We start from the raw sequence: 25,681 nt of genomic DNA, 5'->3' as shown, positions 1-25,681 counted from the left end.
GCCTGGGGGTGCTGAGGAGGGCACATCTTGGGCTGGAAGGAGTCTCTGTCACTGGGCCTGCCTCCAAGGCCAGACAGAAACCACCCCGGAGGCAGTACGGGGGAGTGAGAGCGATTACATGGGACAAGTCTATGGGGTATGGGGCGGGGACGGGTGGCCAGGCGGCCCTAGCTCCACACGTCCAGGGAGTAACGGCCCTTGGTCATCAGCTTCTTGACGTAGTCCACAGCCTGTGCGTGCTCCATGGCCCCAAACTCAGCCACGATGTCGTAGAAGGTGTTCTGCACATCCTTCGCCATGTTCCGAGCGTCCCTGGGGGCGAGAGGGTGGTGACACCGAGGGCTTGGAAAGGGGCCACCCCAAGGAGGTGCGGCCGAGCTCGCCACCTGACTTACCCGCAGACGTAGATGTGGGCGCCTGCGTCGTGGATCAGCTTCCACAGGTGCTCCTTGTCCCTCTTGAGTAAATGCTGCACGTAGACCTGCAGGGTGGGCCGGGTGGGTCAGCGCTGGCCGTGCCTGTCCATCCACCCGCCCTGGCCAGGCCCGTCAGCGCCTCACCTTGTGGGCCTGCTCCCGGGAGAAGGCCACGTTGAGCTGGGTGAGGGTGCCATCCTTGTGGAACTGTGCCAGCTCCTCGCGGTACAGGTAGTCCTCATCGGACCGCCGGCAGCCATAGTAGAGCAGGGTCTCCCCGACTTCCTTACCTGGTGTGGTGGTGGGCTGTTAGCATGGACGCCCCACCCCTGCCCTGTCCCTGCCTCCTTACACCCCGGCTCCCCACTCACCCTGCTGCTTCAGCCAGGCCCGCTCCTGGATGAAACCCATGAAGGGGGCGATGCCAGTGCCGGGGCCCACCATGATGACCGGCGTGGTGGCCTTGAAGGGCAGGCGGAACTGAGACTTGCGTACAAACATGGGCACCAGGGCTCGGTTGCCATTCTCCCCAACGGGTTCCTTGGCCCGCAGCCAGCTGGTGGCCACGCCCTTGTTGATCCGGCCTGACTTGGTCTCATACTCCACGGCCACGGCGCAGATGTGCACAGAGTTGGGGTGAACCTGGGGGCACACAAGCAGTGAGTGGTGGCCTCCTTCCCATGTGACCCTAAAGGCCTGTCACCCTAAGTCTGGAAACACAGCTGGTCTCTAGAGTCCATGCAGTGAAGGGCAGCTGCCTTCCTGTATCCCAGCAGCCCAGCCTATCACCCCAAGTCTGGACACGCAGCTGGTCCCTATTCAGGTGACCCCTTTCCAGATAGCTCTCTGCCTGTGGGCTAGAGGGGAGTCAGCCCCCTCCCAGTCCAGCCCACCTCCCTGCACAGGCTCAGGCTGGAGTCAGGCCAGGCCTCTGGCAGGTGGGCTGCCCCTACCTTGGAGGAGGAGGCAATGGAGTAGTAGCGGGCCTGGAGCCGAGGCAGCAGCTCGCACAGGTGGTCGATGGGGGGGCGCAGAGATGGGTAGTCCTGCAGGATGGCCAGAATATTCCTCCGGGCCTCCACCACCCAGCTCAGGTACAGCTCCTGGGAAGGGGTGCGGCAGGTGTGTGGTGAGAAGCTGTTGGGGCGGCAGTGGGGCGGGGGCTGGATCTGGGGTCTAAGGTGCTGGGAGAACAGCTGAGTGCCAGGGGAGCACTTTTCCGGGAAGGCAGGTGGGAGGCCCAACAGGACCTCCGTCCTCACCCCTCCTCCCGCAGCTCGCTCCCTCAGCAGGTTCTCACCAGCCTGTGGGCCCCAGCCGCCCTCTTCAGCCTGGGACTCGGGGACCAGGCCCCAGCTCCCCTCTTCAGCCTGGGCCTCGGGACCGAGGTCTGGGGCGCGGGCGAGGCCTACCTTGCCCTCCCCCGAGGAGGAGGCCATCTTGCGCAGGTGTTCCTGCTCGCTGGGCTCTGAGGCGTACTGGGCCAGCTCGTAGAGCACGTTGGTGCGCGGTGGGTTGGTGATGTCCAGGTAGTAGGTGAGCGCCGTGCGGTAGGAGGTGGGGCAGGGGAAGGGGTGCTTCTTGTTGGACTCCTCTGTGGGAGGAAGGTGGGATTTTAGGGATGGGGTGATCAGCCAGGGCTGGGTCGGGGGGCTCTACAGGAAGGGGGCCTGCTGGCTCTGGAAGCAGGACTGGCTCTGCAGATGCTTCGTGGCCCTGGGTTCAGGCCCTGTGTGTGTCCCACCTGCCTGTGGGCTGGCTCAGTCCATGGTGGGGTGCCCCCTGCTGGCCCACCCGGCGATCAGCCTCTTGGTTCAGGGACAGCTGGGCGCTTTGCTATGGCTGTATTTTCACCCCTCCCGGTCAGTGAGAGGGTGTGATTCTTTGAACGACCTCACCACCACCCCAACTGGACCAAAGCTGGGAGCAGAACCAAGAACCAGCTCCACACTTGGGAGGGGGATGGGAGACAGGGGACAAGTCACTCCTGTCAGGGACTTGTTTCCATGACAACAGCCTGTTGGAAACTACCAAGAGCACTGTCGAGGACTGAGGGAGGGCCCGGTCAGGACAGGACTCGGGGTCAAGGGGACTGGTTATGGAAGGTCTGTTTTCTATGTTACATGTAATATCTAAATACAGAATAGAAACCATCAGACGGGATGAGGGCACTTCACATACCCACTTTGTGCTCTTCAGCACCCAGATCACAAAGCAGTGCTTTAGCACCCTGGGGCCCCCTTTGCTAGCCCAGAAACCAGGCTCTGGCCTTGCCCCCAGGAGGGTGGGAAAATGAGGATCCCATGCGAATGAGGATCTGTCTTGGGGGCTCTGCTGCCTGTAGTCCCCAATGCTGAGCAGTTTTTGGCCAGGCACCGTCTCCCCACTCCTCACCTGGAGGGGCTCAGACTCCCTTGGGTGAGGAGTCAGCACCAGTGCCTCCCCTCCCACAGCAGATCTCCCCTCTGCAAGCATAAAAGCCAGGCGCCTTGCCCAGAGCCAGACCCACAAACGCGTGCACAGGGAGGCAAGCCGACACTCCCTGGGTACACACTCCTGACACAACTCAGTGCTGAGAGGTCAGAGCCAACTCCTAGCCGAGCCTCCAGGGAGTTCCCTGGCTGTAAATCCCATAGAAGGAGATGCCCATCCTTTTCCAGTGGAGTCACTGAGGGGTCCGAACTGCCAGAGGCGAGGCCTCTGGTTTAGAAGTGTAACTCTCTTCAGACCAGCCCACTAGAGCTCCCTTCCTGGCCCGAGAGTCTATGACAGACACCAGCCCTCTGGTGCGCTGCCTTTCAGGGGCTGCTCTGGGGACTGGTGAGAAGGTATACGCAAACCAAGGACACTAAGGACAGAAGAAGGAGGGGCAGGCACTGAGCCCTGGGTGGTGGCCTATGAAAGGGCCAGGGACTCGCCCTGACTCCCAGACTCACCGTCTAGATTGTTCAGGGACATGATGACGTTTAGGTCAGCACCGAGAATCTCACCAATCTGGTTAACGAGGGTGGAGTCGTTGGCAGGGTAGACGGCAACGTGGTCCCCAGATTCATACCTAGAAGGAAAAGTGTGGGGATCAGGAGAGGGGAGCAGGCGGCCTGGGGGGAGGCTGGGGGTGGTGGCAGAGGCAGCCAGTACCTGATCTTGGAATCTGATATGTCTAATTCCAGGTGCATGAGGTACCGCTCATTTCCCTGGTTCAGTTTCCGGTTGGTGGTGACTCCGGCCAAGAATGGATTCTTGGCATCATAGGGACTGGGTGGGGAAGAGAGAAGCTCAGTGATTGGCTGGACCTTTGATCTGAATCTCCCCATCCTCAAGGGACACTTCTGGCTCCACAAAACATAGGACTCCTGAGAGCGAGCTGGCCAGGTGCCCTCTGGGCCTCCAAGGGCCACTCAAAACCCCACAGTTCTGTGAAGGGCTCTCTAGCCCAGTCCAGTCCCGTAGTGCTGGGCCTGTGATGGCAGGGAGTGAGGTCCTCAGCACAGCCATCCAGAGGTGGAGATGGAGCTGGCCCATGGTGGCTTCGGCTACCACGAGATTGTCCCAGCTCTGCCCATCAGTGGGCGGAGTGCACACACCCAGGTCCCAGAGGCTGTCTAGTGCCTAGGTCCCTGAATGACTGTGGAGCACAGTTCTGCCACCCCAAATGCACTAGGTGATAACCAGAACCAGAAAGAGCCTTTGCTGTGTGAAGTTACTGAGAGGCTGAGGCAGGGCTGACTGGGGCAGGGCCACAGGCATGGAGTCTGGATGATACAGGTTTCCCTAGCACTGCATAGACAACACCCAGGGGGAAGCAAGCCATCGCCCCAAGAGAGAAGCACAATGCTTTAGGGGCAGAGACTCCAGAAACGGGTAGATTTTAAAGGATCTTTTGTCCAAGATCAACCTAGAAGCAGAGGCTAACTCGCATGTCTATGTGCAGGAAGAGGGATGCAGTCCCTGCCAGAGCACAGAGCACAATGTTAGAGCAGCTAAACAAATATACAGAGCAAATGCCAACCTCCCCAAGGCCATGCCCAGACAGCTGCACCACTTGGGGAGAGGGTGAAGTACTGAGGACCTCTCTCTCCTGGGACCGCCTCTGTTCTGGGTCCCCCACCCTTGTACGCAGTCAAGATGACAGTATCAAGGCCCTTCCTGGACAAAGCTGGTGATGAGGCCCCCTTGTGATAGGGTCTGGAAGGAAAGGTCCTGGAGGGGACACAGGGGACTAATTGTCACTTAGCTCCAGCTGCCTGAGACATGGCGTACAGAGGGTGCGCCCCCGGCGGGCTCATTCTACTCACGGTTTTTGGTTCTCATAGCTCTTCAGACGGCCCATCTCGCCCGTGTACACTCTGGCCATGTCGATGTCTGTGTGGACCACAAGCTCATACTGGCGAATGCTGGAAAGGGAGATGGGGGGTGAGGCTGGGCCCCGAGGGCAGCAGGAGGGCTGAGTCCCCAGGGGGTGAAGCATGTAGAGGAGACACCATGTAGACCACAGGGTGTGAGCCCTAGAACTCAGACAGGGCAACCGAGGCAGGAGAGGAGCCTGAGAAAATGCACAGGGGTCGGGGAGGCAGGAAAGAGCCAGCAAGTCTGAGGGCTCACGCTGGGAAGCATGTGAGAAGGAAGGGAAGCCCTTCCTGGTCTCTCTGTCATTTTCAGGTGGAGACCCCCACCCCAATTCTGTGCCTGCTGACCTTTCCACATAGCATCGACCCCACCTCACCAGCTAGGACACCCGAGAGCAGCCTCGGGCACCCACTCACCTGGACTCCTCTCCAGTGGCTTCCACCCCAAAGTGCTCACACACAGCTGGCCAGAACTGCTCCCGCCATGTGATGAAATCCTCCTCCAGGCTGGGGAGAGGAGGCAACAGGTGGGCTCAGTAAGCCAGGCGCCGCCACGGGACTGGGAGGGCCGGCTTCGCAAAGGCCTGCCTGGCCTTCTGCCTGGCTCTCTACCGGAGCCCGGGGGAAGAGGGGCAATGCACCCTGGTCCACCCAGTGATGGACAATGCGGGCATCAGGAGGGATCCAGAAGAGGGTCTCCTCCAACCCTGGAGGATTCCTATCTGGGCTGGGAGAGGCTGGCCGGAAGCAAAGCGGGGCAGGGCTCTGGCCAGATGTCTTATTCCTTCTTGATCGTGTCACTTGATCTCAGCAGGCTGAGGCCCCACAGTCCACTCCCTATACCCATGGCTTCTAGAGGCAGGACGGGATGCGCACAGCAGGGACGGAGGGGCACAGCGTGCATGGGTGTGGGGAGGGGGGACACTCACTTCCCGTCGTCATCGCCCATCCCCAGCTCAAAGATGCGCTGAGCTCCCAGCTGCTCCAGCCGCTTGTCCACGTACTTGCCCATTGCGTTGAAGTGCTCATATGTCTTGTTCCCGAGGCCAAACACCTGCAAGGATGGGGGTTGGACTGAGGTGTCCAAGGCCAGGGCTTCAGTCTAACTGGCAGAGCCTGGGAGGAATGTTACTTCCCCACGGCGCTGGCCGTGCCACCATGTGCCGTCTGGGGGCCTCAGGACCTAAGGGGATGGCAGTGGGGCCATCTTCGACTCCAGGAAGTGGCTTTGTTTATGTGTTCTGTCATGTGCAGGGTTCCCTTTAAGCTTCAATTATCTACGGACAGCAGGGGGTCAGTCCAGTCCAGCTGATCACTCTGGCTCTCCTTGACTACCTTGAACTTAAGTCACCTTGTCCTGTCTTTAATCTCCACAAATACCCTCCTGGAACAACACAGGAGCTGGGGATTCTAGGGGTCACACTCTCTCGGTCTCTGGGGTAACATGGCTGGGAACAGCGTTGGGAGCCCACTCCTGACACCCGTCCCTGCGCCAGCCCATGAGGACAGGTGAAGACATGGAGGAGCCCTGTGGGGTCCGTGGATTATCATTCAAATGTCTTTCCTGGCCTTTGGTTAACTCTTCTGGCTACAGGAGAAGGACGGGCAGTCTCCTCCTGTGCAATTTACCTCCTCTGAAAACCTGACAGAGGGCCAGCAATGGGTTGGTTCCGACTCAACAGTACTCAACAACTCTATCATCATTTATATATGGAGGAAAGAGGGCTTGGGAGGGATACAAGCCCTACCCTACTGGAGGTTTATATAAATTCCTGGGGCCTCAGTACGAGCTTCATCTTTGGGACGCCTGTTCTCAAGCTCCATTTCAACTATCAGTCTATAGAACACATAGTGTCTGCAAAAGCAGCCTGCACACCTGCAGACAAGGAGCCATTCCCCTGATGGACCTGAGTCTCTGGGAGACCTTCAGGGCAGCTGCAGTGTCTACCACGAGCCCACAGGAAGCCACTGGAGGAAAGGCAGGGGTGACTCACCGCGAACTTGACCCCAGAGAGGTCCACATCGGTTTCCTGCAGCCAGTCATAGAAGTCCTGCGCGTTGTCGGTTGGGTCCCCCTCGCCATAGGTCGCCATGCAGAACACGGCCAGGGAGTTCTCGATCTCAGTCAGGCTGCTGAGGTCGGCCTGGAGGGAAAGGGCAGGAACTGGTCACCGACCATGATGGAGCCTGCCCTCGTCAGGAGGGCGGGTGGGGAAGCCGGCCTGCCCTCAGGGGCGGCGCATAACCAGGGGTGTTCTTGGGGAGAAAGAGAGGAAATCACTCTGTGTCTGGAAGGTAAGTGAAGGGTGTAGGAGGGCTGGGAGGAGGTGATGTTCAAGCCAGTTTGGATGGAGAACTGGCTGCAAGGCTCAGGGTTGGGATCACCGGTAGCCTGATGTTTAACCAGGTTGGATGGAGAATTGTCTGCAAGGCTCAGGGCGGGGAGCACCGGCGGCTGAGCCCTTAGGGAGCTGTGCTGCCAACCCAAAGGGGGCACCTCTGAAAAGGTGATCTTAATCATAAGCAGCTCCACGTGGGAATGACAGGCAACCGTTCGTGCAGTTTATGCCTCCGAAACCCAGCAGCAGAGGTCAGTTACGGGGCCGTTGCGGCCTGATGGTGGGTGGGTGGTACCTTAGGAGGAAAGGGGGCAACAGGGATGGAAGAGCAGTGGTGGAGCCGATGGTGGGGGCCAGGGCCAGGCCAGGGACCATCGATGGGCACTCTGACCCAGGGAAACCCCTGTAACAAAGTCTCTGAGGCACAACGTGACCTGGGCCTCTCTGGGGTCTAATCAGTGTGAAAACCCACACCGGGAGTCGTTTGGAGGGGTTTTGGTTTAGTGAGTGGTAGCGTCCTGTCATGTCACCTGACAGGTGGGTGGTGAGGGGAAGCGAGGCGAGCAGGTGGGATGGCAGGCTTGGGGCGGGAGAGGGGGTGGTGTGTGCAGGGGCAGCTGGACGTGATGCCTGGCATGCATTCCAGTCCACCCAGGCAACAGGGGCAGTGACTTCATCAGAGCGGGGTGGGACATAAACTCTGAGGACTCCTCTCGGGACCACCTGCTCGCTGCCACCCTCCCACCTCCCCTCCTGGTGCCACACAGTCGGTGTCTCCCTTCCCGTCCACTGCTGTCATCTGAGCCTTGCAGTCCAGCGGTCACTCCCTTTGCCATCCTGAGCACGTGGGGGAAAGGCCAGGAGGGAGAGGGAGCCGGGCAAGCCTGGGGTGATGAGGGGGTAGGCTGTCCCGACAACCCTCAGACAAAGGTTCAGGGGGCTGACGGAGGCCAGGTCCGTTTCTCAAGTGTCCTTGCAGCAGAGCCACCTTGTGCCAAGCAGAAGGACACTCAGAGACCAGCCAGGATGAGGCTGTCATTTACAGAGGAGGAAGGGGCGCATGTGTGGGGTGGAGACTAGACCCGGACCACACAGAGGCAGAGCAGGCTTCGGCCTGAGGTCTCCTGACTCCAAAGCTCATTTCCTTTGCTGCTGCCTTTTGTGGGTGAGGGTGGGCGACAGAGTTCCTCTCTTAACGTTCTCAGACTTAACTGGCAAATCTCATCCAGTCCTCCAACTGCCCAGAACCCAGAGCAGCAGACACGCGTGGGAGCATCTTTGGGCTGGCTGGACCTCAGCTAGAGGTTCTGAAGGCCCCTACACTTGTCCCATTTGTCTGCTATCCAGGGATGACTCTGAACATAACAGGGGTGAGGAGGGGAGCTTACCAGGTCGTACTCCTCGGGGTCTGCTGACATGCCCCGCATCCCGTAGCGGTGGGCATCCTTGGACAAGCGGTTGGCGAATTCCTCAGCGGTGCCCGTTTGGGAGCCATAAAACACGACAATGTTCCTCCCCTACGGAAGGCCAGAAGTGAGCTGAGCGCAAGGAGCCCCGGTCGCCACGGAAGACTCAGGCAGGCCCTGTGCTCTCAGCACTCACGCCCACCGCCATCGAGTCTGATTATGTGAATATAAAAATCCATCTGGAGAATTATTGTGGGCTCAGTTCCAGATCACACCAACTGTTTGGTGTCCCGGCGCTTAAAAAGGTTCTGTTTACCCTACATTGTAGTCTATTAGGTGTGCAACAGCACTATAAAAAGCTCAAAATAGGGGAGCTCTGGTGGCCTAGTGGCAAGGAGCTACAACTACAATCCCAGAGGCGCACGGTTCGAATCCACCAGATGCTCTGCCGGGGAAGGAGGGACAATCTCCTCCTGTACCAGTCAGATCTGATTTGACGGTACACACACATGAAATAATTAATAATAATAATAATAATAATAATAATAATAATAATAAAAGCTCAAAATACTGTGAAACAAAGTGTGCCAGAGAAACACGAAGTGAGCACATTCGGTTGACGGCAACAGATTTGCAGGACGAAGGGTTGCCCTGAACTTGTAAAAAAATGCCATGGCTGGAGCTGGGCAGGAAGGAAAATATGCAACAATGAATGTCTGGAAACCCAAGTTCTCTATAAACTTTCATTAAAATCTCAATTAAGCAAGAAGCTGCACTGCAATCCCAGAGGTACATGGTTCGAATCTACCAGATGCTCTCCTGTACCAGTCAGATCTGATTTGACAGCACACACACACACAATAGGACAGAAAACATAAGTAGCTGAATAATAAAAGTAAAATAAAATACATAGAAACAGAGAATAAACTTTATAAAACATGAAAGAAATTACTAACTGGCAAAAAAAAAGACTCAAGCAAATGGGAAAGTGTTCTCATTTTGGACAGCAAGACTCAAAGCATACATACAAAGATGTCAGTTTTATGAACCAAAACAAACTACTACAACAGGTTCTTTAATCCTCAAAAAATTGATCTTGAAAGTCTAAGAACAAAGAAATCTGAATCTATACAATAGGAAATTGCATGGGAATAAAAAGGAACAGAGTACACTAAACCATGGATGACTGCTGCAAACACTATGTCATGTGGAAGAGGTCAGTCCCAAAGGATTGCACAGTGTAAGACTCCAGGTACTGGAAATAGCGAGAACAGGCCGCCCTGAAAAAGCAGCTCTGGTGGTGCAGTGTGTTACATGCTGTGCTGCTAACCGGAAGGTCAGAGGTCTGAGTCCACCAGCTGCACCACAGAGGACAGATGAACAATCTTCTCCCTTAAAGATTTAAACCTCGAAAAACCCAATGGGATATGGCTGAGAGTCAGAACTGATTGTGTGGCAGCGGGTTTGCTTTTGATTTTTAAAAAGATAAAAAGTAGATTAATGGATGCTGAGGACTGCGGGAGGTGTGTGGGTGTGTGAATTAACTGCTAAATGGTGCAGATTTCTTTTTTTGGGGGGTGATGAAAATATTTTTAAGAACAGACTGTGGTGCCTATTGCACAACTGTGTGAATGTATTTTTAAAGCTGCTGAAACGTTTAAATTGTACGGGATGAATTCAATGGTGAGGGACTATATGTCCGTGAATATGGTACGGGAAATAAACATATGAAATAACAGCCAGGAAAATGCTGAAAAGAGCAATGGAAGGAGAAGGTGTCTGCCAGCACCAGATCTTAAACCAAATCCTACAGTGTCTGCAGTTAAAATCCTATGACAATGTGTATCAACAGGCAGCTGGATCACAGAACTAAAATAGAACAATATGGAAATGAACTCAAATATATATATCTCTCTGCAAGATAAAGATGGCTTTTCACACCAGCAGAGGAAAGACAGGCTCTATTACAGGAGAATTAAGATATCTACATAAAAAACAGCACAGAATCCATGTCTCACACACTATACTGTATAAATTCCAAACAGAAAAATTTTAAATATAAAACAAGAGTTTTAAAAAAAGCTCTCATTGCTCCCGAGTCAGAACTGACTCCTAGCTGGCCCTTCAGTGGGCTTCCAACGCTGTCCGCCCCCTGGGAGGAGGTGGCCCGTGAGCCGTGGCACTGCTGGTGGCTCGCCCTTTGTGTCAGCAACGCCACCAGAGTGTCCTCTAAAAGGACTTCTTTTTTATTTTATTTTAATTTAATGTTATTTTATTATTTTGTGTGTGTGTACCATCAAATCAGATCTGACTGGTACAGGAGGAGGACATTGCTCCTTCCTCTCCAGCAGAGCATCTGGTAGATTTGAACTGTGCACCTCTGGGATTGCAGTGCAGCTTTTTGCCACTAGGCCACCAGAGCTTCCTCTAAAAGGACTTCTGTTGTTGTTTTGTATTGTCAAATTGGAACTGCTTCACGGCTGACCCTCCAGCAGGTTTTCAGATGATGTAAATCATTCAGAAGGAGACTGCCCATCTTTCTTCCACAGAACAGCCAGTAGATTTGAACTACCTGCCACTGTGTTGGCAGCACAACTCCTTTCTTACTCGGCCACCAACTGTTGTTGTTGTGTGCCACTGAGTTGGAACTGACTCACAGCTGACTCTCTAGCAGGTTTTCAGAGGCAGTAAATGACACAGGAGGAGAGTAACCATTCTTCTCCTGCAGAGCACCTGGTGGCTTTGAACTGGATGCCTTTGGAACTGCAGCACATCTTCTTACCACTAGGCTACCAGAGCTCCCTATAAAAGTACTAGAAGAGCCTATGAGGTGAATATTAACACCAGGTAAGTATTCACTCTTAAGAGTAATCCTTATATAAGATCAAAAGGGCAGCAAAAACACAAACACTAAAAGCCACATCAAAAGACAGGCTATTAAGCTTGGAAAAATAGTTTTCAGCTTATGTCATCAACAAGGGATTAGTCTCCCTAATAAGTGAGGAATATTAATCCTGACAGAAAAGTGGGCAAAGCACTGGAGAGAACTTATTAAAAGAAAGAAAGTAAAAAAGCCATTGTGGCTGCTGCGGTTGTGAGGTCTGTCGAGTTCACTAGGACTCAGGCACTCTCTGAACCTTGCCCTCTCCGGTGCCCTCCTCAGGGTCTCTGATGCTTCAGCCCACTGTGACCGTCACTAGGCCAAACCACCTTATGCAGAGTCTTCCTCCGACCCAGAGACGTGAAACTCTGCTTAAATGTTCGTATGCAAATTAAGTCTACCTGGAAATAGAATTTTTTAATCCCAGAAACTGGCAAGAATCCAAACACCTGATCAATTCTGATCAATTTACCAAGCTGTAGGGAAACGAAACACGCTTTCTCATACATTGCTAACGAGAGTGTGCTCTCAGGTAACCGGCGAAAACCAAAGCAAACCAGTGTCTCCATCACAAAAACCACTGTATACAACTGTCAATCCCACAGCTCTGCCTCTGGGATGCTTTTTATATGGACACATCTGCAAAGGTACAAAGGGATCTTTATGTCCACTGGCAACATTATTTGTAAGGGCAAAAGCCCAGGGATAGCCCAAGTCCCCAGCCACAGGACAGTGGTAAATTACCAGATGATCATATATGCATATTACCACAGCTTTAGGACGCTAAAGAAAGGAGAAGCATGGCATCTTTGTATAGATAAAGATGAGTCTCCAAAATGCCCTGAGGAATAAAAAAGGTCAAAATATATATAGCACAGTAAATAGAGCACATATTTTACCTTTGGGCTTTTTTTGGTGTAAACTAAGGAATGCTAACTGCTTCTATTTCTGTAAGTATAAAGCAGCTCTCTTTAGAAGGGTGCATGATAGGCTCAGAACAGCTACTGATGATGGGAACTGCAGGATGGGGGACCAGGGGACAAGGGAAGCTCCTGATGAACAGCATACGACTTGGGTTTTAACCACGTGCAGGTGGTGCCGACTCGCACAATGAAATAATCAAACGGAAACACGCAGATGACACTGCAGCTGTGCATGGCTGTGTGAGCGCGCTCCATCTGCTAGTGGACAGAGCCTGGGATGCAAGGTCTTTTCTGAAACTAGGCATCAAGGGTCTATTCTTATAATATGGTTTATCCATGTAGTTGTTGTTGTTGTTATGTGCCATTGAATCGACTACAACTCATAGCAATCCTATGAACACTAGCCCTGAACTCTGCCTTAGCCACTGTCAGAGACTTCTCAAACATGGTAAAGAGCAATGGTGTCAGTCTAGGGAGTAAGGTGTGCCTGCCCCAGGCCATGGTCTCAATTGCTTGCAATGCATCTGAGGATTGGACAATGACTTAAAAGGATGGAAGGATCAATGTCTTTGAGTAGTGGTGTTAGAGAGGAGTATTGAACATACCATGGACTGCTAAGAGAACAAACAAGTCTGTCCTGGACCTCTCCTGAACAACCTGAAACCAGGTTGTTTGTGTAGGACACATTAAAAAAACCAAGCGAATCTTGCCAGTAACGGCAGGGCATCTTTGGGCCGAATGCACACGCAGGTAGGCCAGCCCCTGCTCAGTTCCATCGTCCTCTCCCAGTCAGAGGACTCCTCCGCTGTAGTGAAAGTGGCCACCTGGCGTAACCTCTGCTGCCCACCCTGCACGACCACCAGAATGTGCTGAGACAAACATGGTCAACTCACCGTCTTCTTCATCTTCTCCACGAAGCTGCTGTCTTTGACTGAGGAGGTTCTGAAAGACACAAGTGTTTGATGGGCATGAGATGCGGTTGCCATAGTAACACATCAAGATGTCTTTCAGCTCTGCCTCTCCAGTGACTAGGTTCACAGCTGGGCTCTGGGTCCATACTGGGCCCGGAAGAGGCAGGGCCAGGGCTCCCAAGCATCCTGACAGAGCTTCGGGGTCTCTTGCAATACGAACCTTGCAAGGCAACACCTACCTGGCCCCCCGAATGGATGTGTACCTGCTTGTCTGAGAGAAGAGTCAAGGTATTCACTACGCCTTCGCTCACCATCCATCCACTCCACAGCCTCAGCAGGTCTTTGTCTTTAAGCTTCTGCCCCTCCAGTCCTGCTCACATGGCAACCAGGAGTCTCCCAAACACAACTGGACCGTGCCACCAGCCTGCTCCTCTCTAAAACAGCTTTCTGTGGCTCCCATGACCCTTCAGCCTCCTGTCCCTACACCCTCTCACAAACCAAACTCAGATGTACTAATATCGCACAAGTCCTGCCAGTCTCCACAGAGCAGCGTGGTGTGGCCCAGTTCTCCACTGGGACTAATGGGAGTGGGTGTGGCAGACAGTGAGGTTGGCACAGGACAGATCAGGGTTTAGGGCTCTTACACATAGGGTCGTTATGAGTCGTGACTTGACGGCACAAAGCAACAACAACAGCAACATTACTGCAGATAAGCCAAGTGCAGGGCAAGGATCTAAATCACTTCATGAACTCTCTATTCTACTGTCCTTAAAATGACCCTGTGTGTAACTTCTTCACCGTAAGCTAGAACATGAAATACCTGTTCACGGCCTGGCACGCCAGGCTTTCTCAGCTGTGCTTTAAAGGAGAATGTCAGGGTGCACAGTGTGCCTTTTGAGTCATGAGACTTTATTACCCATTAAAGTATTAAACATAATTAAATAAACATTAATTAAACAGAAATTAAATTTAAATAGAAGATTATAGTTATAAAAAAAACTATAAGCAAATGAGACAAATGTTTCTGATGAAATGGGGCAAATTTCATCACAAAGGAAGCAATTAGTGGCTGCCACTTGCTGACGGAGGGTGGCGTGGGGTGGTAACTGTTTAATTGCCACCCAGTCTCCTCTGGCGGTGATGAAAATGTTTTGGAACCACCATGGTGGTGACAGTTGTTCCAACACAGTGAATGAACTCAGAGCCATCGGATGATGCACTTTAAAATGATAAAAAATGTTGTATAAATTTGACCTTGATTAAAATAAAACAAACCCAAAAACTAATTTCTTGTTGTTACATGCTGCTAAGTCACCTGGGACTCACAGTGACCCTATGTACAACAGCTCTGAAGCCTGCCCTGTTCTGAGCCAGTCTCACTGACTCTGACACACCTACTCCCACTGTCCCAGTTATTGTGTCAATCCTTCTCATCTGGGTTCTTCCTCTCCTGCACTGTCCCTCTGCTCTTCCAAGCATCATGTCCTTCTCCAAGAACTGGTCTCTCCTGGCTTTGCGCCGAAAGTGTGTGAGATGGAGCTTCAAAATCCTTGCATCCAAGGAGCACCCTGGTAGTCGACATTTAAAGGGCTGGGTTTCAGTTTTTGAAAATTCGCTTGTATGTAACTAAACTTCTCAGCTACTGCTGATGCACTGTGGATAGATGGACAGAAGGAGGCTGTCACATTTTGCAGCAGAAGCTTAAAATGACAACATGGGAGCCAGGCCAAAGCCCAGCTTATAGACGGCATCACAGTCAAGTACATCCTTCCTCACTTACAAACACTTCTAAAGTACAATGTCTGACTTCCAGGAGGAAAAAGAGAAAGTGTGTCCTTAAAGCAATGGACAAATACTAGAATTATTCACAGGACAAGGGACGGAAGAGTAATAGAGCAAGATTTTGAGAGAGGATATTTTAAGCGTTAGAATAACGGGTGAGCAAGCAAGAAATGCTGGCAAGGTTGTGGAGAAACTGGACCCTTATTCACTGTTGGTGGGAGTGTAAAATGATGCAGCCCCTGTGGAAGGCGGTATGGTGCTTTCTCAAAAAGTTGCAAATAGAGATACCATTTGACCCAGCAATTCCACTACTGAGAGTATACCCCAAAGAGACCATAAATGGCACCCAAGCAGATATATGCATACCCATGTTTATTGCTTTGTTCACAAAAGCACAGAGTTGGAAACAAACTAAGTGGCCATCAACAAATGAATGGATAGAGAAGCTGTGGTATATTCACACAATGGAATACTCTGCTACATTGAAAAACAAGGAACTCATGCAATATTATTCAAAATGGGTGACCCTGGAGGACATTATGCTGAGTGAGGTATTTCAGTCACAAAAGGACAAACACTGCATGGTGCCACTGTTGTAAAACAGGACTGACATCGGGGTTGGAGGGAGACTGAGAAAGATGAGTTCAATAATGTATACTGCTTTGAAATGGATAAGGGAGAAAACTGTTTAAAAGAGATACGTGATTAGGTATTTTTGTCATGACAGGAGTCCAGAGCGAAAGCTGCATAGTGGAGTGGACCTGGGGGAGAGACTGTAAAACAATGAAAGAATTTTTCTTTTACTTTTCAAGATGGTAGTGTACTAGGGGAGGGGAGAAAAGTGCAGCAATGAATGAATGGAAATCCAAAGTCTCTGTAAATTTTCATTGAAATTAATAATAAATTTTAAAAAAAGAATAACAGGTGAGACAGTTTCCTTCATCTTCCAAATTTTTATGTTTTCATATTACCTTTCTCATTAAAAAGATGTTTTACAGTTTAAACAAAGCAGGGAGTGGGAGAGTCAAGTACTCCATAAAATAGGAAAGACAATAAAAAAACCCACCACCCAACAGGAAAGACAATGCACCTGATCCAGCTATTCAACAAGAGAAGGCAGGCAATTGCCTACAGTCACGGAAAGATGTTCTGCACGTATTACGTGAAAACAGCAGGTTATGAAATAGTACGGATGGATGCCTGACCTCAGTTTGTCTAAAGAGAAAAGGTTAGAAGGATGTACTCTAGGACGCTAAGAGCTGTTCTTCTCTGGAGCTGAAGGTCGTGAGCAGTTTTATTATTATTGCCTGTCCTTTCCCCACAGCTGCTGGTGGGTCTAAACTCTGAGTTTGGGATTGCAGCATTGCTTCTTACCACTAGGTCACCACCGCTCCATTATAATAATAATAATTATTATTGCCAATTTCTATTCCTAACTGCCTCCCACCCCTCCACCTTCTTTTGCTTTTCACTATGACAAACATGTATGGTTTTATAATAATAAAAATGGTCTCGTTTGGTGGTTTGAACCCTCCACCTGCTGCGAGGGAGAAAGGTGTGGCAATCGGCTTCTGTAAAAACTTACAGCCTTGGGCACCTGGCGGGGCGCAGCTGCTCTGTCCTGCAGTGTTGCTGAGTCAGAGCCCACTTGACAGCAGTGCTTTTCCTGGGAAGCCCTGAGTAATGTGACCCATGTTTAGAGAAGATATTCTAAATGAAAGAGAAAATTCTAACTCACTCTCTCTCACAATGGTCCCTACCTCTCCCTCCCCCTTCTCAATCCTCTCAGCTACCCTGACCTTACGCTGCCCTCTGGTTCCCCCAGGCTTTTACTCAGTCTTCCCACTTCCTAGAATGCTCTTCCTCGAATTCTGCTCTGAAAAATCCTGTTCCGCTTCAACTTTCCCTGCCTGCCAAACAGTGAGGCAACTGAGCAGTCACCAGCCTCCATACTGAACGCGCACTCGTCGAAGCACTTTCTCCAACAGATTCGAGTGGTTTCATCTGAGGCCTGACTTAGTAACCTAGGGGCGAGTGAGGTGTCTGTGTGCTTGTCCTTTGCATAATGTGTGGCCCCTACTATGTGGCACTTTGTCAGCTCAGGCGGTCAGTCCCAATTCCACTGTCCAGGACGAGTTAGATAGAGTTGGGCTGTAAAGACCTTCAGGGGTTCTGTGAATGGGCATCAGCTCTCAGGTCAGCTCAGATCTTTTCTCAAAAGACCAATGTTTTCCACGGAAGCTAAGACTTGCTAAAGGAAGAGTTGTTGTGGTTGTATACTGTCAAGTCGGTATCAGCCCATAGCTGAGCCTCCAGTGGGTTTTCAGAAGCCTTAAACTGTACAGAAAGAGATGGCCCATCTGTCTCCACGGAACAGCCTGTGGATTCAAACCCTGTGCCTTCAGGTTAGTAGTACATCTCGTTACCACTATGCCATCAGAGCTAGAGGCAAACAAATCCTGACGCCCAGTGGATGGCAAGCTGCTCTCTTACTCAGGTCGTGCATGCCAGCCTTCACGGGGCAGATGCTGTCACTGGCGCTGAGGGCAGGAAGCTACACAACCTCTGTCTTCAAAGCACATTGGGCAGGGGAAGGTCTGGCTCCACAGTAGGATAGGAGGATAGGATAGGAGGGATTAGGGTTAGAAGGAGAGACATGGGTTTGGATCCTGATTCTGTTCCATGACCAGACAAACCACGTTCCTCTCTGGGCTCAGTGCCCCACATCTGGAGCTGTGTGGCTGCTCTCAGTGCTTCCCAGGGCGCTTGGATTTTTTGCTAACATTCCAGGAAAGAGTGTTGTTCTCTCAAAGAGTGAAGTTGTTTTTATTACTGGTAAACACGAGCTCTGTGTTGGGCTTCTAATGCTAAGGTTAATAGTTCAAACCCACTAGGCACTGCACAAAAGAAAGATGGCCAGCCCTGAAATCTGGAGGTCATTATGGGTTGGAATTTGAGGTTTCTGGTAACTCCACAGACACCTAGTGGCCCAGATGGCAGGTGGATTAATCAGAAAGGACCTATCGTAGGTGCTCTAAGCGAGCAGGCACTTATGGTGGAAGAAACCAAGAAAGGGTTCTCCAAGACAGAAAACGGCTCCCAAGAGAGAAAGCCAGTGACCAGGCTGCCTAGGGGCTCGGACAAAGGCTAGCCTGCCAGTAGCGCACTCAGCCTTGGCAGCCCAATGGGCTGGGTGGGGAGGAGGGCCTCAGGCCGGCTTCTGGACGTGTCTGCATGAAGCAGGAACTCCAGGCTGGATGGCCGTGGGAGAGGATAGAGGACTCTCAGGCATGTCCAGCAGGGACATCATAGGACAGGCACTGTTTCCCACAAGTGTGAACACTCCTCGAGGCCCCAGATGGGTCTCTGCCCTCAGAGGTGGTGTCCAGTAGGGCAGCAGTCCATGGAGAGGAAGGAGAACCCAAGAGGACTGGGAAGACCCTTCACCTCCAGGCCACTGCCCCAACATAATGCACTTTATATGCTTGTCTGTTAGTCCTGTCCAGCCTGGGGGCAGCTGAGACACTCCTTTCCCACTCCCAAAGCTGTTAAGCTCCAGAGGTCAGGGCTACCTGGTCAGCCAGAACATGGGATGTGCTGAGCTGACGCCACCCCCCACTCCCCGAGAGTGTCATACCTAGGCTGTCACACAGAACCCAGCCTTTCCCTGCCCTGGTTTCCAGTCCAATCCCCTTCTTTCAGCACCCACCTTCCCCATCCCCGCACAACCTGCCAATCCTTGACCAAACAGGACCCCATGTTCAGCCACAGCCCCCACTGGAGACAAGGGGGAAACCAAGCCCTGAGGAGCAGGAACACCCCAACTCTGCTGGTCGCCTCTCCTGTAGCACTCTCTCCCATGTTCCAGGGCATGTCCCTGCCCGGGAAGAGGTCCCACCCACACTCCCGCATGATGAATCGGTACTGGTCATCCCTTCACCACCTAGGACACTGTAACTGACCTTCTCAGGGGCGGCTCCTCCCGTGGAGATGAGTACGTGCACCCCATGGTCTCTCACCCCCAACTCCAGAACTTATGGTAAAAGAAAAACAACAAACAAAAAGAACTACAGCTTTCTCTTGGAAGCCAGTGGGGACTCAGTGGGTCGGAAGTCCCGCTCCGTCATCCTTCACACCAGACTCGTGGCAGGGCCGGGCCGGGCCCCTGGACTCAGAAAGTCCCCCTGGGCAACCTCAAGCCCACTGGGGTCCTCCCCTGAGCCTGACTACAGGCAACATCTGGCCGCTGGGCGGGGAGGGAGTAGGACTCCAGGGGGAGCCTCCCATGATCCTCTGCAGTGTGGGCTGGACCCCTCCCCCTCTGTATGGACCCAGGGAGGGAAGGAGAAAGTCCTTCCAGCTCCCTTGGGTCTCCTTGGTAACTGTTTAGATCCCAGCCCTGCTCCCCACTCTCTCCCCCTTTTCCATTAAAAAAAGGACGAGAGTCATGTCAGCTGAATACAGCTCTTGTAGACCCGGCCATGCCGTGGTGTAGGTTGCCATGGCTGGCTTGCTCTATGCAGGGAGAAAACCTGCATTGATCCTGCCGCCAGCGTGCCCCGGGATCACGGTCAATTCGATCTGGTTCTCTGCTTCCTCCAAACAAAAACCCTGTGGGCCCACAGCGCCTGCCACGTTGGGCGCCTGGCCCCTGGCCCACTTGTGAGCTCTCTGCAGTGACATCAATCCTATCTCAAATGTGCATCGCAGGCCACAAGGGACGTTCCCAGCATTCCACTCTCTCTGAGGTGCTCTCCCTTCAGGGGAGTCCCTTCAGAGACTCCCCAGTACAAAAAGGCAAGTAGAAAGTCAGAGAGGCAGCTGGCCCAGGCCTGGCCCGGACACCACACACCCCGGAGCAGTGCACAAAAGGTTCCAGTTAGAGCTCTCCGCTCTTAAATCGGGAGCAGGAGTTCAATCTTCGGAAGTCAACTGCTGTCTACCACATGGCGGGGACACGCGAAGGAGGGGGATGTGAATGCACTGAGTCATTTGGACAAGGATGAACTGAAATGCCTTGAGTGTGATTCACTTAGTTTCCATGCCCCAGTCGCATGGAGAAGGGTTTCTGAAAACTGCAGCTCAAGCTGACTGTCCTGTACCTTGGAAGGAATTTCTCCCCGCCGCCGACCACACGTGGGGAGGCTGCTCTGGAACAGCCAGCTCCTTCTAGAGCTTCCAGCCTGGCAGCCAAGTCCTCCGAGGTAAGAGGCACCCCAAGGTGTGAGAGAGCTGAGGGCAAGACTGTGGAGAGGATGGGCCGAAGTGGGATGGCGCTGGCCCCCGGGCCGTGCGTCCTCTGTTCACACCACAGCGCCGGGTGGCAGAAGGTGAGTAACTGTGTTAATAAAGACCGGCCCCTGGAGCAAACAGTGGCTCATTTTAGGTTAAATAAAAGAAACAGCACAGACACGGTTCTGCCAAGGCACGCAGTCAAAAGGGGGAAAAGGGTAAGTGAGGCAGATGACCAGAGGCCAGGGTGGCTGCCCAGAGCAAGGGCTCGGGTGTGCTGAAGCGAGCCCTGGGGTGAAATCCTAGTTCTAGTCTTGAATAGCTCTGTCACCTGGGGCCGGTTATGTAACCTCTGCTTGAATTAGCTCTGCCCCTTGTCAAATGGAATTCTGCCCCCCAGTGGATGGTGAGGATCAGAGCCATGGAAACAAAGCCCTGGAACTGGATTCTAACTTTGAACTCTGAAAGTCAGTGCTCTGCTCCTGTCCTATCAGCCCAGCCCTGAACCCAACACCTGTCAACCCTGCTGGTTCAAGGTCGACTGTCTCCTGGCTGCCCATCTTGCACCCAGACCAGTTCCCACCAATCCAAACTTGATACTGTTCTTCGAGGACCACTCTCAGGACCCTGGTACACAGCTCTTCACTTGCTGTTGGTGTGTGCCATCAGGTCAGAACCGACCTACACCTGACCCTCCAGTGGGTGTTCGGAGGCAGTAAGTTGCACAGGAGACTGCCTGTCCTCTCATGGAGCAGCGGTGGCTTTGAACTGCGTACCTTTGTGCTGGCGGTGCAATTCCTTACCACTAAGCCACCAGAGCTCCCTCAGACCTTCACCAGCTCCACCCCGAGGAAGACCCCTGAGGCCCTCCAGGGTCCACCCCCAGGCCTCCTCTTTCTGGCCTCAGCTCCCATCAGGCCTTGGGCTTACCAAGATGCCCTTTCTCCAGAACAAGCCCTCCTCTCCTTCGTCTCTGAGCTCATGCACAGTCAAGGGGCACCTCTTCCCCCGCAGGTGCCCTCAGGAGGTGCCCTGCCTCCTCCCACGTGCTTCACACTGCCATGCTCATTTCTCCAGCTGCCTGGGAGAACTTTTGAAGCTACTTAGCTTCACTCTTCTCTGTAACCTGAGGCCTGGCACTCGGACACGGTGCTACCAGTACCAAGTGCCCTGATGACGTCCACTGGGGACAAATGCTGCTTGGCAGTGCACCACTCTTCCTAGATGGGCACCATGGGGAGTGTCAGTCTCTATCTGGAATGGCAAAACCACCCCAATCCTGGCTGGGATCAGGGAAGGAGGAAGAAGCAGGTGACTGTCCCCTTGGGAGTCAGGTGACAGGAGAAAACCCAGTCCTGGTAAACGAACCAAACTCAGAAACAGAGGGTAGGGGACTCTAGGCACTGCCCCCCTCCGCACCCACAGACACCTTCTCAAGAGCTTTTCTCTTTGCAAAACTCACTTGTTTCTATTTTCATTCTGAAAGAGGAAGCTGACCCTGAACTGGATGAGGCAAGCACTGTACAGGGCTCACTTGGCATGTGCTGGCACTCAGAGACATAACTGAAGGCTCCAGCCACGGCTCCTGTCTCTTCTGTCCAGAGCGAGCCCTCAGGCAAAGGCCACTCAGGAAAAGTGGACCTGAGTCCCTCACTGGGGTGTCCTTCTTAAAAGAAGCTATAAATCTGGCTATTTAGGTTAAAATGCCAAACTTTTAATGTCTAAAGAAAAATTTAACAACAACAAAAAACTCCAAAAACAAAACCAGAACACAACAAACCAACCCTGCTCACAAACACTGCCAGTGGGCCAGAGTTTTATGACTAAACCCTGCATTCATCAATTTCTTAATAATACTAAACCCCTCACTACTGCTGTTGGGTTGGTTCTGACTAACAGCAACCCTCCCATGGGTTTCCAAGGCTGGAAGTCTTTACAGGAAGTACTGCCCATCTCTTTCCCTCAGGGCAACTAGTGGATTCAAACCTCTGACCTTCTGGTTAATGGCCTGACGTTTTACACTACACCACAGGAGCTCTTATTGTTAATGACAGTACTTGTTAACTTAGTAATTTAGTAGCCAGCCATTCTCTGCATTGTTGTTAGGGCTGTCAGATCAAGAACAACCCATAAAGACCCTCCGAATCCTGTCCTATCCTGTGCCATCCTCGTACTTCCTGACATGTTAGAGCCCTCTGCGGCCATCCATCACCGAGTCAATCCGCCTGGCCAACAGTCTCTGCGTAGCCTCGCTGTTATAAGAAGGGGATGCCATCTACGCATCATGAGAGGTCACAGGACAAGTGAATGCCAGTGCACAGAGGAGCGCGGCCTGCAGACTGCTGTACTGGAAAGGCAGCGTGCTGGGGTGGCAGGCTCTGTCCGGAGGTGCGAGTCGAGGGAGTGAGCAGAGAGATGAACGAGGGCTTATTTCCTTTTTGGCCTGGAGAACATGCTGCTTCTAATTGCTCCTCTTCAGTAAGTCTTTAATTACAATTAAAAGCAGTTCAAAAGCCTCCCCCAGAGGGCTGAGTCTACACTCACAGACAAGGAAGCTGCATACTGTAAAAATGCTAGCTTTCTCCAAGTTAGTTTTACAGGTTCAATGAAATTCCAAATAAAATTCTGATAGATTTTTTGGGGCGGTAGTATGGAGGGAGTAGAGACAGCTAATTATAAATTTTATATGTCAAGGGCCAAAAAAAAAGCCCAGGAAATGTAAGAAGGTCTGGAGGACTCCGATTACCAACTACCAAGATACAACATGGTGCCGTTGTGCTGGGCGCCACAGCAGACCCTCTGCTGGGTTTCTAAGTTAGACATCGCAGGGGAGGAGCCTGGTCCTCTTTCTTCTTCAGAGCCGCTGGTGGATTCGAACCACCGGGAAGGGATGGTCCTCGGGTCAGCAGCCCAGGTCCTTACGAATATGCCACCAGAGCTCCCGGATATCAAGACAAGAGGTGCTCTAAAATCACAGCAAGGGGACAGTGTGGTATCCGTAAAAACAGACGAGAGTGCGCTGACAACGACTCCTGCATATGTAGTCACCTGACTTAGCTCAACAGAGGAAAGGAAGCACAGTGGGGAATGCATTATCTTTTTCTCTTTTTTAAATTATGATTTTAACAATTCCGTGACTGGGGTAATTTGTAAGTTTGTAGGAGACAATGAGATTGACACAGGATAGAACATAGGGTTGCTATGAGTCTCAGGCGACTCAAGGGCACAGAACAACAACAGTTTACAGAAAAGTTGGATTTTTCATTCACCCATGTCTCCTAGCATAGATAGAGGACTTCCATGTACGTATGTATGTTGTACGGCATGCAGACTGTTGTACTTGAAAAGGCAGCATGCTGGGGTGGAAGGCTCTGTCATCTCTAAAGCCTTCCTCTACCCCAAACCAGCACCCACTAGCTCTCGTGTTTCCCTGACTCTGTTGATACACTTCAATCCCAACATATAATTAATCCAGTGACATGACTATTCTCCCATAATATACAAATGCAGGAGCCCCATTTCACTGACTCATCACAAAGGCCTGACACAAAAAGCATAAACAAATATTTGTCTGATTTTATAAACCTCAAACGTTTTTCCAACCAGGACTTTCACCAACACTACCTACATCCTACCCCTTTTGCCAGAGCTGGGGAGAAAGGATCAGTGTGTTTCATCTTGCACTAATATTCCAGTTCTGTTTGGGAAGAGTGTAGAAGGCAAAGTCCACTTTCACTGGTGTATTAAATTCCCTCTTATTGCCAACTTCAAGGGCAAGATCTGACCCGGTGTCCTCCCGGACTGATGCTGAGCTTGGCCAGAGGCAAGGGCTTCAGGCTTCAGAAGACTACATAGGTCACTAATCATTAGTCCCATGACTGGCAGCAGAGAGAGCATCCGGGCTCCAGCTGTGAGGGTCAGATCCACAGAGAGCCTGGGACACCCCGGGAGATGCACCTTTGCACTTGGGAGCAAATTTTGAGACTCTCATCACCAGCAAAGAACCAGCAGCCCTGCAGTATGCACCCTTCGGGGCCAGAAATGGTTGAGCCAGAGAGACCTTCAATAATAGCAGCAGCTGTGGCCAAGGTGGTGAACCAGAGACCTGACATGACCTTGAGACGGCTGCCCCACCGAACCAGAGCTCAGAGCTTCTGCCCAAGTTTGCTGGATGACTTGGGGCAGGAGGCCTTAATTGGCAGGAGTAAGTCCTTTCTGCTTGAGAGGTTTCAAAATCAATAGTCTTGGCATCAGCATATAAGAAAGCAAAAGACAAACTGCAATAGGAAAAATCTGCTCCCAGGGACTGCTCCAAAGTGCTGGAGAGCAACGATGTCAGTCTAAAGACTAGGGTGTGCCTGATCCAGGCCATGAGCCTTCCAATTACTTGCTTTGCATCAGACAGCTGGACAATGACCAAAGATGACTGAAGAAGAATTGCTGCTTCTGAATTATGATGCTGGAGAAGAGTACTGAATATAACATGGACTGCAAAGAGAACAGGTTTAAAATTGACAAGGTAAAACCAGGCTGCTCCTTGGAGACAAGTATTCTGAGTCTCCATTTGGCAACTCTGGACATGTTTCCAGGAGAGCTCAGTCCCTGGAGAAGGACATCATGCTAGGAAGGGTGGAGGGACAGTGCAGGAGAGAGAGACCCACGATAAGATGGATTGACACACTAACTCGGGTAGTGAGAGTAGGTGTGTCACAGACTGTGAGATAGGCTCGGGATAGAGCAGGGCTCAGAGTTATTGTGCAGAGGGTCGCTATGAGTCAGAGCCGACTGACAGCACACAACAACAATAAGACCTTTACACAATGGCCTAAAGCCATGATGCTGAAAGCAAGGTGCCTGTGAGCTATTTCCAGAAGCTCTCTTGACTGAGTGATTGTATCTTTGTGCCAACCTGAATTCTAGCCTCTTGTCTTCTCTAGTATGCCTTTGAATTATGATGCTGGAGAACAGTACTGAATATACAATAGACTGCCAAGAGAACAACAGGTTTATCAATAACAAACCAGATAGCAACGTACCCCACAAATTTTAAACATGCTGTGCAAACACAATAGGATATTAAGGTAGATTTGAAGCAATGTCCACTAATACAGGACAAAAAAAACCCCCTTAAAATGCTGCAAAGGACCCCCAACTCAAGAGTCACTCGAGACCTCTCTGTGGAACAATGACAGAGGTGCTGGCGGGTGTAAGAGGAGGCAGCGACGGGGTGACAGCAGAGCGTCACTTACGTGGTCTGGACTTTGGTGAACTCGGGGATTTCATCTTTTTTCTTCCTGAACAGGAACCAGTAGGTGAGGAGGCCCACGATGAGGGAGAAGAGAATCATGTCTGTCCCGCTGAACAGCGACATTTCATCGGTCACCGCCTCGGACACCGTGGTGCTGGCATCCGCGCTGGAGTCCCCCATGCTGATCGTCAAACTGC

At 51.9% G+C, this 25,681-nt stretch overlaps 1 protein-coding gene across 2 annotated transcripts; it reads right to left on the bottom strand.

Moving 5' to 3' along the window:
* Positions 1–25,681, bottom strand: POR (P450 (cytochrome) oxidoreductase). Of its 2 annotated transcripts, XM_006889691.1 has the most exons (17): positions 25,497–25,681; positions 19,242–19,243; positions 15,020–15,028; positions 13,205–13,253; positions 8,490–8,618; positions 6,757–6,906; positions 5,692–5,816; positions 5,180–5,269; positions 4,712–4,810; positions 3,555–3,671; positions 3,353–3,471; positions 1,829–2,010; positions 1,370–1,519; positions 788–1,058; positions 561–706; positions 396–481; positions 1–312 (listed from the first exon to the last, which is right to left on the bottom strand). In XM_006889691.1, exons 1-17 carry the CDS (start codon positions 25,662–25,664, stop codon positions 168–170), a joined length of 2,037 nt encoding a protein of 678 aa, XP_006889753.1. In that variant the 5' UTR covers positions 25,665–25,681; the 3' UTR covers positions 1–167. The 2 variants fall into 2 exon arrangements, with proteins under 2 accessions (XP_006889753.1, XP_006889754.1); XM_006889692.1 differs by lacking the exons at positions 15,020–15,028; positions 19,242–19,243 and having other exon boundaries at positions 25,486–25,664.

Source organism: Elephantulus edwardii, unplaced genomic scaffold, assembly GCF_000299155.1.
Source record: "Elephantulus edwardii isolate Elephantulus edwardi_28Jun2011 unplaced genomic scaffold, EleEdw1.0 scaffold00080, whole genome shotgun sequence".
Lineage (NCBI taxonomy): Eukaryota > Metazoa > Chordata > Mammalia > Macroscelidea > Macroscelididae > Elephantulus > Elephantulus edwardii.
This window is presented reverse-complemented; position numbering and strand designations above follow the sequence as displayed.

Coding starts and splice junctions, on each gene's coding strand:
- POR (XM_006889691.1), bottom strand. CDS start 25,664: ATGGGGGACTCCAGCGCGGATGCCAGCACCACGGTGTCCGAGGCGGTG. Junction 5,270..5,691: donor ATGGGCGATGACGACGGGAA/GTGAGTGTCCCC, acceptor TCCTCTCCCCAG/CCTGGAGGAGGATTTCATCA. Junction 3,672..4,711: donor AGCTATGAGAACCAAAAACC/GTGAGTAGAATG, acceptor TTCCCCACCCAG/TCCCTATGATGCCAAGAATC.